The sequence below is a fragment of the Salmo salar genome, chromosome 24, assembly GCF_965601325.2.
Source record: "Salmo salar chromosome 24, fSalSal1, whole genome shotgun sequence".
NCBI lineage: Eukaryota > Metazoa > Chordata > Actinopteri > Salmoniformes > Salmonidae > Salmo > Salmo salar.
Genome location: NC_138314.1, coordinates 4,140,171 through 4,156,747, shown reverse-complemented (window position 1 = coordinate 4,156,747; position 16,577 = coordinate 4,140,171). Strand labels below are relative to the sequence as shown.

Below are 16,577 nucleotides of genomic sequence, written 5' to 3'. Positions count from 1 at the left end.
TAATATTCCGACCGGGAATCTCCTTTTCGGCAAACAGAGGAAAAAACACAAAGACGGGGGCGGCCAGTGCACGCGCCTAAGCCCACAGTCCCTTGATCGGCCACTTGAGAAAGGCGATAATGTGTTTCAGCCTGGGGCTGGAATGACGACATTCAGGTTTTTCCCGGGCTCTGAGAGCCTATTGGAGCCGTGGGAAGTGTCACGTTACCGCAGAGATCCTAAGTTTTTGAAAGAGATGTCAAAGAAAGACAATAAATGGTCAGACAGGCCACTTCCTGTAAAGGAATCTCTCAGGTTTTGACCTGCCATTTGAGTTCTGTTATACTCACAGACACCATTCAAACAGTTTTAGAAACTTTGGAGTGTTTTCTATCCAAAGCCAATAATTATATGCATATTCTAGTTACTGGGCAGGAGTAAATCGGGTATGTTTTTTATCCAGCCGTGTCAATACTGCCCCCTACCCTCAACAGGTTAAGCACATTGCTTATATTTACAATAGGAGTATAGCCTACCTGGCTGGCATGAAGATAAACCATGGGGAAAAGCGTCCTCCATTCACTATTTAAGTGCATAGATGCACCTGTATCGAAATGCTGCCCCCGTTTCGATACAGGTGCATGATAAATGGTCCATTCTAAATCAAAACAAAATGTCACATTTTTTATATATATGTAAAGACAAGATTAAATCAAGAATAGTCTAATGGTTGACAATATTATCACTTGTGAATTATATATTATCACTTGTGAATGATGCCCAGCATAAGAAACAATGTCTTTTTTTGCGACTTTTTCTAAATCATAGTTGCACACCTCATGTAGCCTAGCCCATAGGCCTATATGTTTTAACAAGGTTTGTATCACAACTAAAGTGGCCAAATAACTTCTTGAAATTAAGCACATTAATCCGCTTTACAAGGGGTTGGCATACATAAGCAGCGTGTGAGTTAAGTTTGGGGAAGATAATTTTTCACCATAAAAATGCACCTTTATAATAAAAGCATTACATGCATAATTGCATTTGCGGTCACTTTTGATAAAGGTGTTGTCCGCTAACGGAACATTTGCGCTTATAGCCTCCTACCATGTGTGCATTGCTGCACTTACAATGTGAAGATATAGCCTAATAGTTTATCAACATTTTAAGCTAAACGTTCTGATCGGTTGCATCAGCCACATTGCATAAAAACATTTTTATGCTAGTGGTTGTATTAATTTGGGATCTATCGCATCCCACAACTGTCCCAGACTACAGTATGTTTGAAATATTTATTTCTTGCACAGAATAGGTCGACTTCTATATTATGGGGGATAGCAGATTGATATAGGCTAGTGCTTTTGCTGTTAGGCCTACTCATCTTGTTGGCTGACGAAAAGTAAATGTGGACAGTCGGAAAAGGACACGCGCAGTTGCGTCCCCGATGTGTCTGTCTTCACTTAGAGAAAGACCCGATCACGTGACGGAGAGCCATGTGAGTGAGATGGCTAGCCCCAAGTCGTTATTTGGGGGCTAGCCATTGCCATTTGCCTCATGACTCCTGCATGCTTTGTTGACTATGAACTTTCTTGTTTACCCAACCGTGGGATAGATTGTTTGTTCCCACACTCGGGACTCTGACTCTATTGGTTACACTGACTTTTGGCCCCCCATCCTATTCTAACCACCTCTTGCCGGCTTTGTATTCATGTTACCTGATGAAATTGCTGTATAATATGATCCTGCTGCCATCTAATGCACATTCAAATGTCATAAAGCAACACTGCAGAGCTCTCCCTGTCCTCTGCCGTGCCTTGATTGTATTACTGTTGATGATATCTGGAAATGTACATGTACACCCTGGCCTATCTACTTTTGCTTAGCCCCAATTCTGACTTGTGCTCTGATATCTGTTTCACTGATTTCTGCTCTCGTAAAAACCTGGGTTTTCTGCACCTTAACACTAGAAGCTTAATACCTAAAATGGATCAATTGAAAGTGTGGGTTCACAGCTTCAATCCAGATGTGTTAGTCATTACTGAGACGTGGTTTAGAAAGAGTGTTTTGAATACTGATGTTAACCTTTCTGGCTATAACCTTTTTCAGCAAGACCGATCTTCCAAAGGTGGGGAAGTGGCTATCTTTACCAAGGATCACCTTCAATGCTCGGTTGTCTCCACCAAGTCTGTCCCCAAACAATTTGATTTTCTGGTTTTAAGCAATAAAACTTTCAAATATCTCTTCGTTGACTGTTGCAGGGTGTTATCATCCTCCATCAGCACCGGCCTGTACCATACCTGCCCTAAGCCCTCTCCTGGCTCTTTACACTAAGTCTGAATTAGTCCTGCTAGGTGACCTAAATTGGGACATGCTTAAACCACCTGACCAAGTCCTAAAGCAATGAGACTCCCTAAATCTTTCTCAGATTATTACCAATCCCACAAGGTATGACTCCAAACACCCAGAAAAGGCTACTCTCCTCAATGTTATCCTCACAAATAATCCTGATAGGTCATTACAGAAAACACCAGACTGGTACCTTAGTGATCACTGTTTTACAGCCTGTGTTCGTAATGGCTGCTCAGTGAAACGACCTGTCCTGATTTGTCATAGACGCATGCTAAAAAACTTTAATGAGCAAGCCTTCCTTCATGACCTGGCCTCTAAATTGGTATAGAACCAGCTTGATCCCCTCTGTCGAAGAAACTTGGACATTCTTGTTTGATATCTACAGTAATTGTTAACAAACGCCCCCAAAAAATAAAATTAGAATTAAAAAACAGGTTCAGCCCCTGGTTCGACCGTGATTTTGCCATGTGTTGCTACTATGCTGTTGTCACCATGCTATGTTGCCGTCTTAGGTCTCTCTTTATGTAGTGTTGTCTCTCTTGTCGTGATGTGTGTTTTGTCCTGCATTTTTATTTAATGTACTTGGTATAGAGGTCCTGGATGGCAGGAAGCTTGGCCCCAGTGATGTACTGAGCCGTACGCAATACCCTCTGTAGTGCCTTGCGGTCAGAGGCAGAGCAGTTGCTATACCAGGCAGTGATGCAACCAGTCAGGATGCTCTCGATGGTGCAGCTGTAGAACCTTTTGAGGATCTGAGGACCCATGCCAAATCATTTCAGTCTCCTGAGGGGGAATAGGCTTTGTCGTGCCCTCTTCACGACTGTCTTGTGCTTGGATCATGTTAGTTTGTTGGTGATGTGGACACCAAGGAGCTTGAAGCACTCAACCTGCTCCACTACAGCCCTGTCAATGAGAATGGGGGCATGCTCTGTCCTCCTTTTCCTGTAGTCCACAATCTACTTTGTCTTGATCACATTGAGGGAGAGGTTGTCCTGGCACCACACGGCCAGGTCTCTGACCTCCTCCCTATTGGCTGTCTCATCGTTGTCGGTGATCAGGTCTACCACTGCTGTGTCATCAGCAAACTTGGTGTTGGAGTCGTGCCTGGCCATGCAGTCATGAGTGAACAGGGAGTACAGGAGGGGACTGAGCACGCACCCCTGATGGGCCCCCGTGTTGAGGATCAGAGTGGCAGATGTGTTATCTACCCTTACCACCTGGGGGTGGCCCATCAGGGAGTCCAGGATCCAGTTGCAGAGGGAGGTGTTTAGCTCCAGGGTCCTTAGCTTAGTGATGAGCTTTGAGGGCACTATGGTGTTGAACTAGTGTAGCCCACAGCCATTTGTAATAGCCACATCAGGACAACTCAGAGTATGCTATTCTTTTCTTCTGAAATAGACTGCAATTTCTTCATATCATGCTTATTTAGACCTGTCTAAAATAAATCATGGATTTCTTATGAAGGTGTAGGCTATATTACATGGATTTCTTAGACTTTTTATAAATGGCTTGTAGGCTGTGTGGATTCCAGGAGATACTAAATGTGTTTATGTTAATTAATGATAAATTACGTGAGACCGACAGTTACTTGCTTGGCAATCACCGTCTGATGAAATTTGGTCACCGCCACAGCCCTAGTTCACCCTGCTACCAGCTAGCAGACAGACGGTACAGGTGCATTAATGCCGGGACCATGAGAAACAGCTTCTATCACCAGGCCACCAGACTGTTGAACAGGCATCACTAGCCGGCTACCTGCCCGGTCCTCTGCCCTGCACCTTGAGACTAACGCGCCAAGCATATAGAGATATTCAACACTGGTCACTTCTACGATCTATGTACTGTTTATATACGGTTTCTTCCTCACGGTGTATGTATACTGTATTCGACATACTGTAGGTATATTAGAATGAACTACTACTGTACATACCATTTTCTTTTCCAAATGATATACACACACCGCGTATTTATATCCTGGATTCTGACACTGCTCACTAATATATTACTTTGGATTGTTATTTTGACATTTGATTTCTTGTTTTGATTCGTTTTATTATTTGTGTATTTGTGTTATTTGCTAGACATTCTACTGCACTGTTGGAGCTAGTAACATAAGCATTTCGCTGCACCTACTATACACTGAGTGTACCAAACATAAGGAACACCTGCACTTTCCATGACAAATGGACCAGGTGAAAGCTATGATCACTTAAATGTCACTTGTTAAATCCACTTCAGTCAGTGTAGATGTATTAGGATGTTTAAGCCTTGAGACATGGATTGTGTATTTGTGCCATTCAGAGGGTGAATGGGTAAGACAAAATATTTCAGTGCATTTGAACGGGGTATGGTAGTAGGAGCCAGGCGCACCGGTTTGAGTACGTCAAGAACAGCAATGCTGCTGAGTTTTTCACAATCAATTTCCTGTGTATCAATAATGATCCAACACCTAAAGGACATCCAGCTAACTTGACAACTGTGGGAAGCATTGGAGTCAACATGGGCCAGCCTCCCTGTGGAACACTTGACACCTTCTAGAGTCCATGTCCCGACAAAGAGGCTGTTCTGAGGGAAAAAGGGGGTGCAACTCAATATTAGGTAGGTGTTCCTAATGTTTATACACTCAGTGTATAGCAAGTGTCTTCTCTTAAACAATGGCTAAAGTTTACCCAGCTCTTCCCCTGTTGCTAGCCCAGGGCCCCCGGGCCTTCGCAGTATAAACATTGGGCACCGACCTTGACTGCCTACTGGTGCAGGCAAGTGGAAAAGTCTCCATTGTTTTTGGCTCAGAGGCGGCATTGTTGCGACCCATGCTCTCTCATTAGCAAGCTGCAGAGAAAAAAGGGGCTAGCTTGCCTTGCCCTTCGGTCTTTGTACCACAGATTGGAGAGTAGTCCTATTCCGTTTATGGGAGATTCCAGCATTATGGACATTCCATTTGCAAAAAATAAATTTAAAAAAATCACAACTTTCATGTCTCACAGAATGGACAAACAAAATATAAATGTAACTTTGTGTGTGTGTGTGTGCGCGCCTATAGTACCCCTTGGGGGGCGTGTATACCCAATAAAGCAGACTTGTTGAAGAAATAAGCAAATAAGAAGTGTCATGGATGTTACATGAAACGGACAAGCTTTTTGGGGAAACTGAACATATTAGCAAAGGTCTGAGTTTGTAAGTCTTAGGTCATAACATGGATTGCCATTTCAAAGGAAAGGCTTGGCTGAACACAAAAACTATCATTTTGAAAATATTGACATTTCCATTATTACTTTAGGTATGAAAAACAACTAATGGATGTTACAGTCTGAAATGGGCATTAAAATCTTAATGATTTCTTGATCAAAATCTATTATAACACATTGGTTGTCATATGTAATGTTTTAAATGGCAGCAGAAGGTATAGTACCTAAGGATTGTACAGTATAATTACAGGTAGACGGAATAGTATACTAGACCAGGCAACACACCCTAATAGGTTATATTATATTTTGTCATATCTCAAAATATACCTTTATCAGTTTACCAATTTAGACACAAATACAATTTTTGGGGGTATTACAATTTCTGTAATATTGTAAAAAAATATATAAAAAAATAGATGATATAAAAATGTGCCTACTGTATACTGACAATACACTTTTCTGGACACTGGATGAAGTCTGTATACTTTGGGGGGCTTTCATTTGAAAAAGACACTCTGGGACTAGTGATGGGAGTGAAAAAACAATACAGTTATACATTTCAATATTATTTTTGGACGATATTATATCGATATAGGTAGTGTTAGCTAGCGCATGTCAGCTGTACCTGCACCAAAACGCTGGTATTTCTCATCCTATAGCTTGTTCTCCATCTTCTTTTTAAATAGTGAGCCAATATGTTCAGGACTTCTAATGTCTCTGACTAGCTAGGTTTCCATCCAATTGGCGACAGATTTTCACGTGAATATTCTAATATGCATAAAGAAAATATTTGCATTTTCCCTGCAGTAGTGCGTTTACACCAAACTGACTTGAAGAGAAAATGTGGTGCATTACAAAAAGTAATTTTTCACTTAAGTTTTCATATGCCAAATAAAAATCTATATCTATTGGAAAGGAACATTAAGCTTATAGGGTGCACTTTCAACACCCTGTGAAGTTAATCATAACTTACTTCATCTGTACCTAATAAACTATATAGTTTTCCGAGTCGAAGTGGGAGGACCACACACACAACATATCATCGCGTGACTCCAAGTTTGCTTCGATATGAGGGTTATTATATCAGCATTTGCGCATAAATGCGCTTCTACTGCAATTTCTGGCATAATACATTTTACCGAAACAAAAACATCCCACTTTGTCGAATTAACTAATTATTTGTCGGCATTTCTTTTTTTATTTAATTAGGCAAGTCAGTTAAGAACAAAATCCTTATTTACAATGACGGCCTACCGCGGGCCAAACCCGGACGACGCTGGGCCAATTGTGCGCCGCCCTATGGGACTCCCAATCATGGCCGGATGTGATAGAGCCTATACACTTGGTACAATACACAGAATTGTACCGAAACGTCCTGTTTCCATCACAGCCGTTGTCATTTTTTTTTTTGTATACGGTATGACTTTACTTGCATGAAAATGTGGTTACTGATCAAAATGTGTTCTCATGCTCGCTCTTCAGCAGACATATAGTGAGCAATACATATCGTATCGGCACCCAAGTATCGTGAAAATAATATATCGTGAAATCCCTTGCAATTCCCAGCCCTATTCACAGATTATCAAAAATCACTTCTATTTAAAAATGTTTTTTTTTTGTTTTTTTTAAACAGTACTGCCATATGACAAATGCATTTCAGCATATATTTTCCAAGAGAATCTTAGCTAGCACACTAGTGAAATTCTGAAGAATAAGCACACAAAATGTGGTGAATGCAGAAGCTTCTAAAGCCAAAATATGATCCATCAATATCCATCACATCCACAACTGTTATGTTACGGATATCATAATGCTGGAAAAGGATACTGACAATGAAAAGAAACAAATTATAGACCACACAAAACCTTGACGAAAGTTAGCTTAACAGAGAAAGATCCAAGATGATCAGATGTTCCTAAAAAATGTTGTGGATGTTACATTGTCTGTACCAGTCACCCCCCTATCTTTACAAGGCTGCAGAACACGCAAACAAAACTCAAGACACTTCTATTTGATCTGTATTGCTTCATTAATATCTCATCTTCATAACAAATACTGGGGGACAGCTTAGTGGAAAAACAAGCACACTGAGCCCTTTCTAAAAGCCATGAAATATGATTGACTGAAAAGCCTTTGAGACTTGGCCACCTACTCTGTAAATGGTCAAAATGCATGCAACTTCCTACTTAAGATCTATATGTTGGAGTTCAGTTTATGGGTAATTATGAAAATGCTTTCATTTGGAAATGACTAACCTTACTTGTGCATGCTCAGGTTGACTTTTACACGGAATCGGCAGTATTTATAGGGAAGGCAGCAACATAGGCTAACACTGTACAGTGTGCACACACACTTCATAGATTAACACAGTAGCAACATAGGCTAACAGTGTGTGCGCGCGCACACACACACACACACACACACACACACACACACACACACACACACACACACACACACACACACACACACAGGTGTAAAGTACATAAAAGTATTTTTACTTAAGTCGTTTTTTGGTATCTGTACATTACCATTTATAATTTGACTACTTTTACTTCACTACATTCCTTAAGAAAATATTGTACTTTTTACTCCAAACATTTTCCTTGACGCCCAAAAGTACTCATTACATTTTTAATGCTTAGCAGGACAGGAAAATAGTCAAATTCACACGTATCAACCAAACATCCCTGGTTCCTCTGATCTGGCGGACTCACTAAACACACATGCTTCGTTTGTTAATTATGTCTGAATGTTAATGTGCCTGTGGCTTTCCATAAATTTAAAAAAAACAAGAGAATGGTGCCATCTGGTTTGCTTAATATAAGGATTTTAAAATGATTTATACTTTTACTTTTGATACTTAAGTATATTTTAAACCAAATACTTTTACTCAAGTATAATTTTACTTGGTGACTTACTTGAGTCATTTTCTATTAAGGTACCTTTACTTTTACTCAAGTATGATGGTGGGGACTTTTTCCACCATCTCCACGCACACACGGCCATCATAGTTCAACACTGTAGCAGACTCTCAGCTGAGAGTAAGAGATACTGCATCCTCCTCCTTAAGCTTTTCTTCAAACCCTTATGTAGGCTAGCGGTACCAATTTTCACCAGAAGAATAGAAAAAAGTAAGGCCTCAAACATAACCTTAAATAGAGAAAGAACTGATAAGGCTTAATAAAAAGACACATTTACTAGCTAATTATTGCTGAGCACACACACTCATATGGCTTTTCTAGAATAGCAATGCTGAATGAGAATTGTGCTACTGAAGAAACTGTCAGACAGAGCTAAAACAAAAAAATAGGCTACTTAAGCTTTGCTTTCTTTCTATGCATGGTGATGACTTCTGAGTGGTTGGTTAGCCTACCTCCTTAAAAAAACTGGTTGTTTGCTTTTGGCGATTTTGTGCTCTTTCTTGGGTAGCCTACTATAGGACTAATTAAATGGCAGCTAGAGGCCTGTAATAGGGAGAACTCAAATACCTAATGCAATTATGAGGCTGTTCAAAAAAGAACATTGTTTACATTAGGGTTTGTTGATATGTTCCCCAAATGCATTCATGGTAACTCTAGTCTAAACAATTCAGCATAAACCCCCCCCTTCTCCACATGGCCTGACCCCCACTCCAAAAACAGGAAAACATCAAGGTCAGGAGACAACAGAATGATAGGGCAATATGACATAAATACAAAGCATGACAACAAAGACAAAAACACAGCCAGAGTCCCTAAACAGCTACTGCAGGCTAGGCCATGGGAACGTCCTAGATGTACTGTCATGTAGTGTACCCATAGCAATATGTCTACAGGTACAATGAATAGCCTACTACTGACTCAATGGAGGGAGTCGCTGATAAATTCCTTTAGAATGTATTATCGAGCAATATATCCGCTGTATACATGTCTAAACATCTAAAAAGGTCATCATGCACCAGAATTGGTTGTCAGAAGGTAGTCAAGGGGCAAAAGCCAAATCTAACATTGATGACGCTTGCCAGAAGAGTATGGTGCCTAAGCTGGTAGACTGAAGTTCCTGGACTGATCTATAAAACTTTTATGATAAGCAAGTCCTTGAAGACAGCCGGTAGTGCTGCTTGGACCTCACATAAAGTGAGATCTGGCCTATAAATAACCTTTTAAACTGCCTTCTCCCACTTGGCATGTGTAACCGATGTGAAATGGCTAGTTAGCTAGCGGTGGTGCGCGCTAATAGTGTTTCAATCGGTGACGTCACTCGCTCTGAGACTTGAAGTAGGGTTTCCCCTTGCGTTGCAAGGGCCGCAGCTTTCGTGGCGCGATGGGTAACGATGCTTCGTGGGGTGTCAGTTGTTGATGTGTGCAAGGGTCCCTGGTTCGAGCCCGGGTTGGGGCGAAGAGAGGGACGGAACCTACACTGTTACACATGGATGGCATTTCTTCCCATTTAAAGACAGGCAAACTACAGTATGTAAGCTTTGCTGCAGGAGGGACTGTTGCATTTCACAAAATAGATGGCATCATGAGGATGGAAAATGATGTGGATATAATGAAGCAGCATCTCAAGACGTCAGTCAGGAAGTTAAAGCTTGGTCGCAAATGGGTCTTCCAAATGGACAATGACCCCAAAGCATACTTCCAAATTTGTGGCAAAATGGCTTAAGGACAACAAAGTCAAGGTATCACAAAGCCCTGACCTCAATCCCATAGAAAATGTGTGGGCAGAACTGAAGGGTGTGAGAACAAGGAGGCCTACAAACCTAACTCAGTTACACCAGCTCTGTCAGGAGGAAATGGCCAAATTCACCCAATTTATTATGGTAAGCTTGTGGAAGGCTACCCAAAACGTTTGACCCAAGTTAAACAATTTAAAGGCAATGCTACCAAATACTAATTGAGTGCATGTAAACTTCTGACCCACTGGGAATGTGATGAAAGAAATAAAAGCTGAAATATATCAATCATTCTCTCTACTATTATTCTGACATTTCACATTCTTAAAATAAAAGTGGTGATCCTAACTGACCTAAGACAGGGAATTTTTTATTAGGATTAAAAATGTCAGTAATTGTGAAAAACTGAGTTTAAATGTATTTGGCTAAGATGAATGTGAACTTCCGACTTCAACTGTATATACAGTGAACTCCAAACGTATTGGGACAGTGACAATTGAGTTGTTGTTTTGGCTCTGTACTCCAGGACTTTGGATTTGAAATGATACAATGACTATATGAGGTCAAAGTGCAGACTGTCAGTTTTCATTTTAGGGTATTTTCATCCTTATTGGGTTATCTTTTTATTACAGCACTTTTTGTACATAGTCCCTCCATATTAGGGGACCAAAAGTATTGGGACAAATTCACTTGTGTATTAAAGTAGTCAAAAGTTTGGTATTTGGTCCCATATTCCTAGCACGCAATGACTACATCAAACTTGTGACTTTACATTGCGTGCTAGGAATACGAGAACAAATACCAAACTTTTGACTACTTTAATACACAAGTCAATTTGTCCCAATACTTTTGGTCCACTAAAATGAAGGGACTATGTACAAAAAGTGCAGTAATTTCTAAACAGTTCACCCAATATGGATGAAAATACCCTCAAATTAAAGCTGTATCATTACAAACCTAAAGTGCTGAGTACAGAGCCAAAACAACCAAAATTGTGTCACTGTCCCAATACCTTTGGAACTCACTGTAGTAGACGCCAGATGTTTAATCCTTTTTTCCTGGCTGATGCATATGCAAGCCAGGCCAAGTCATTAACTATTACAGAATAAAAAGGCAGGGCTCAGCAGAAAATTGCCACTGCAGCCGCCATTCATTCAGGGCACTTAAAAAGCTGAACTACTATATTCAGTTGTTAAAGCTGAATACTTCCATAAAGCTGCCTTTGTCTTTAGGATACAGTCAAGTCAGGACAGGAGCCTTGGAGAAGTGATTAGGTCCCATTGAAAGTAAAGTGCTTTCATCATCATATTATGTGAGAACAGACACCTGAACAGGGAAAGTGAAGTGTGGGTGGCTATATAGGGTGAGTCTTGTGGATGAGCTAATCACATTACCCAAAGGCTATCTGTATCCAACAGCTGATTGTATTATTTTGTTTGTTAGCATTTATTTTAACCAATTAGGCAGCCTATACCTAAGACGCTAATATTTTAGATGCTAATACAGTGAAATATGAATGTCTAATACACACAATAGACTGACTGGAAATGTGATTTCCCACAATCAAAGTCCTGCAATAAGCGCTAAGACATTAATATTTGTGCAAACTCTACACAGTTCTGTCCTGTGAGAGAATATCCATAATATCCACAAACCTTTACAGATGCACAATTGAGAGCATGCTGTATCACCGCCTGGTGCGGCAACTGCACCCCCCGCAACCGCAGGGCTCTTCAGAAGGTGGTGCGGTCTGCCCAACGCGTCACCGGGGGCAAACTACCTGCCTTCCAGGACACCTACAGCACCCAATGTCACAGGAAGGCCAAAAAGATCACCAAGGACATCAACCACCCGATCCACTGCCTGTTCACCCTGTTATCATCCAGAAGGCGAGGTCAGTACAGGGACCGAGAGACTGAAAAACAGCTTCTATCTTAAGGCCATCAGACTGTTAAATAGCCATCACTAGTCAGCTTCCACCCTGTTATGCAACCCTGCACCTTAGAGGCTGCTGCCCTATATACATAGACTTGGAATCACTTGCCACATTAATAATGGAACACTAGTCACCTTAATAATGTTTACATACTGCGTTACTCATCTCATATGTATATACTGTATTCTATTCTACTTTAGTCAATGCCACTCCGACATTGCTCGATCTACTATTTATATATTTCTTAATTCCATTCTTTTAGATGTGCGTATTGTTGTGAATCGGTTTTAGATACTACAGCACTGTTAGATACTGCTAGATGATTGCAATACAGTAAAAAAGCATGTAGTCCTTGGCTCAGACAGTGTGGTAGTGTGGGCTCAATAGCATCTCATTAGTGTGCAAGATCTTGAGAATCAGCTGTACATGTGATGGAAGAGTGCACTGCACATGTGATGGAAGAATGCACTGTGCATGCAGAGGCTTGCAATTCCATTGAATTGGGGATAGTTTAACCAAAATATGCCACAAGACCAAGATTTGCCTTGTGTATCCCACAAAAAGGTTCACTGTTATAAGCTAACTTTTTAGATGAATTTAAGCAAAATTACCAAAATTCCCATGCTTAATTTCCAAGTGGAAAATTTCAGGAAATTTACCGGAAAGTTTCCGAACCTTTGCAACCCTATATACTACTGCAATGTTGGAGCTAGTAACACAAGCATTTCGCTACACCCGCAATAACATCTGCTAAATATGTGCATGTCCAAGCAGGTCCAAGCTAGCATGTGTGTCTGCCATTACCTCTCGAAAACTCTAGGCGGCATTTTGCTTTCTCCCTACAGTTCTCAGCCATTACCTTAGCCCAGGACTGCCTGACGTGAACTACAATCCTGCCGTTGTGTCTTAACGTTTTGAGACGTTAACTAATTATCGCATGTGTAAAGGCTTTCGAAACATATGGCCCTTATCTTTCATCTGCAATAAAGAATCCTTCAAATAAAAAAACTTAAACTGCTACAGTAAAGTGTAACACAAATCTATACAGCTATGGGTGCCTCCATCCGATTAAACTATAGTACACTTCGAGTTAAATTCACACACAGGTGTTAGGACCCTCTTGTCTTCTATAAACAAGCGCTGTAACATGTAAGTAGATATGGCCAGGTGGGATCACTAACCCTATCAAGGTGTGTATAAATTATACCTTTAAAAAATATATATCGCTGATATGAAAGGTCCTTATGTTTGCAAAACCGTACCGCAAGCCATGTATAAGAATGTTCAGACCGAGCGTCAGGGATCTCGAAACTTATCCTACAGAAGATGCCTTCTTCCAATGACCCTTATGTTTAATGTAGCCTAATGGCACAGAGTCATGATCAAGGGTTAGTCTGCCAACAACACCGACCTGGCAATGTTTTTTAAATTATTATACTTTTTTGCACGTTTTGGGATCGCGGACGACTTAAAATGAACAGATCTCTTCACACAAATAATCTTACCTTGTTCTTTTCCGCAGAAATATGAGTTTGATCAGTGGGTGAGTGAAATTCACCAGCCCATTTTTGCAAATGCTGGTCACTCGCAGTCTGTGATCCAGAATGTGTAAGTCCATGGTTCTGAATAGCGCAATCCTGCCTGAATCTGTCTGAATGATTTTCTAGTTCCAGGCACGATCCAATAAAAAGTTTATGAATTAATGTTGACTGTGTTATTTAACTCCCTTGGATTACAAACGCCCGTAGTTTAGATGGACTGTGTCTTGCATCAGTCAGTCACCGATAAAGAGAAAAACATGCTACGCAATCCGACTCCACTCAACTCAACTACTCTATATTCAAATAAAAGACACGGCCTCATATAATAACACGCCCCCCTGGTCTTAAAGCTACAGAGGAAGCTAATATATTATAAAATGAATAAACGTGACAGATATAATATAGGCCTATCTGATATTCATAGTAGCCTATTTATCACATCCATAACCCCAAAACATTTACAATTCTAGAACAGTGAACAGTGCTTGCAACTTCGGGTCTGCATGTCCCAGTATCTGTGTGTTTGAGCCAGTATCTGTGTGTTTGAGATGTTGACAATGAGTGAGATGGAAGCTCCGATTCAAAATCCCATTTGACAGCTCTGAAAGCATTACAATGTCAAAATATGTTCTTTACTCAACAAATATTGAGTTTCGCTGAACTTTCATTTACTCCCGTTACCTCTGATGTGTTTCTAAAAAAGGTCTAAATAAAAATGTACAAGTTACCATAAAAATGCCTCTTTGGCACTTCCAATGTATTGAGCTGTTGTAGACAACCAACCTGTGTGTGGCAGTAATGAGTGAATGAAGGTGCTGAATAGACATTTTTTCGGTTACTTCTACATTTTTATTTACACCTTTTTTGGAAGTACATACAGGCCTTAATGGGAGCAAATGAAGATAATTGCTCAGCGAAACTCCATATTTTGTGAGTAACAAACATATTTTGACATTATAACGCTTGCAGAGCTGTTTAATGGGAGTTTGAATCAGAGCTTCCTGGGCATTAGAGAGGAGGCATCTCATATCCACATCTCCAATGCGCAGATACTGGGGCAGGGTCTGCAATACCATCACTGCAAAAGCATGTTTCCATATATTTAATAAATTCACAGGTCAAATAATATGCATAACAAATGTTGATCAATAGATGAACATGAAATAATTTAGCACAAGACAAAACACATAATCAATAAAAACATATTACATAACCTCTAATAATCCATGTTCAAATGGGCTCATTGTAATGGTTGGAATGGGATGAATGGAATAGTATCAAACACATGGAAACCACATGTTTGACTCCGTTCCATCTATTCTATTACAGCCATTACAATGAGCCCGTCCTCCTACAGCAGCATGAGGACTGGTGAATGTGAAAGTGTGTGTGTGTACAGTGCCTTCAGAAAGTATTCATACCCCTTGACTTAACATCAAGCTATGTCTGTCTTTACAAGACAGTTGCAGCCTATACTCTATATGTCAAGACAAAGTATTACATGATCATGAAATAAAAGGGTCTGAAATTATGATCAGAGGTCACAGTCAGTTTCAGTCTGATCTGAAGCATGCATTTATTTCTGGTCTATCCTAACTAGGGTTGCAAAGGGAGGGTATATTACTGTAAACTTTCTAAGTTTACCAGTAAATTGCCATAATTTTGGTAACTTTCAAGGAATATATGGAATCTTATCAGATGGCATCTAGTGGCCTTTTTGCGTACTTCAAATTATCACAGATGTCTGTAATAATCTCTGGCCCTCTGTGTGGCCTTATCACATGTAATATATACAGTATATAAAGCAATCTAATAAGATGATTTTAAAATAAAAAATAGAATGACAAAGTTATAAAACATTATCACAATTTAGTGAATATCACTGGTGTTTAATATGAGGGTTTCAGCATGAAATGTCCTTTATTTGTTTTATACACTTTTATTGATTTTACTATGTCCGTATGTCTTTGTTGAAAATGTTTTGGGGCCAAACTAGTGACAGAGTTATAGATAAAATAATGCCATTATTGATTAGATGCCTTTTTCATTAATTCGGCTATTTTCTCTTGAACCATATGGTCTATCTACTAGAAATGAATGGACAATATGGACACAGATATAAACATTGTTATACTATATATGAATACATTTTATTAAAAGTTATTAAAATACAATACAAAGTGACCATAGATTGCCATAGATTACCTAGATCATGTTAACTTTGGTAAATTACCGGTAGCTTTGCAACCTTAATCCTAACAGACGGAAGCAATTTACATGTATGCCCTATATGACTAACATTAATACTAACTTACTAACTGCCCACAAGCCTGTCATTCCAACAGCAGCTAGCCAGCTAACTAGCTAGTAGTCAGCTAGCCACTGCTAGCAGTCATCAGCTACCTTTAGCACGGACAACTCTCGCCAGTCTGCACAGCGCGACTCAAACCTGAGCAAATCGGGCTTATTTTTCTCCACATCTCCGGATTCCTACTGCAAGCTCTGAACCTTTTTGTCTTCCCCCACCTGGATCACCGCAGCTAGCTAGCTGCTATCCGAGTGGCCACTCCTGGCTAATGTCTCTGTCCCGAAGCAAGAACCAATTAGCCTGGAGCTAGCCTTGCTAGGCCCATCTGCAAAGCCCATCTCCCGGCTAGCCGTAGAGGTCCATCAGCCACTCCTTGGGCTTCAATACCTATTTTGCCGACTGGCCTGGACCCCCACTGACCCATCACAACTGGACTACCGACGTGATTCGCCCGAGGGGGTCTCTCAACTGGCTCCTCCGTCGCGACGTCCCCTGAATGCCCATTCGCTAGCCTGCTAGCCGCGGCCCGCTAGCTGTCTAGAGCACATCGGACTGTTAGCTTAAGAGGCCCATCGGACAAATTCTTTGGCCACTACCTATTTTGCCAATTGGCCTGGTTTAC

At 40.5% G+C, this 16,577-nt stretch overlaps 1 protein-coding gene across 1 annotated transcript in view; it reads right to left on the bottom strand.

Moving 5' to 3' along the window:
- castor1 (cytosolic arginine sensor for mTORC1 subunit 1) overlaps positions 1-13,934 on the bottom strand; it is a 34,322-nt gene extending 20,388 nt beyond the window's left edge. Inside the window, exon 1 of the mRNA XM_014171237.3 lies at positions 13,612-13,934. Within this exon, the coding sequence (XP_014026712.1) occupies positions 13,612-13,724 (113 nt within the window). The 5' untranslated portion in view covers positions 13,725-13,934. The remainder of the gene's footprint in view (positions 1-13,611) is intronic.
- Between the last annotated feature and the right edge of the window lie 2,643 nt (positions 13,935-16,577).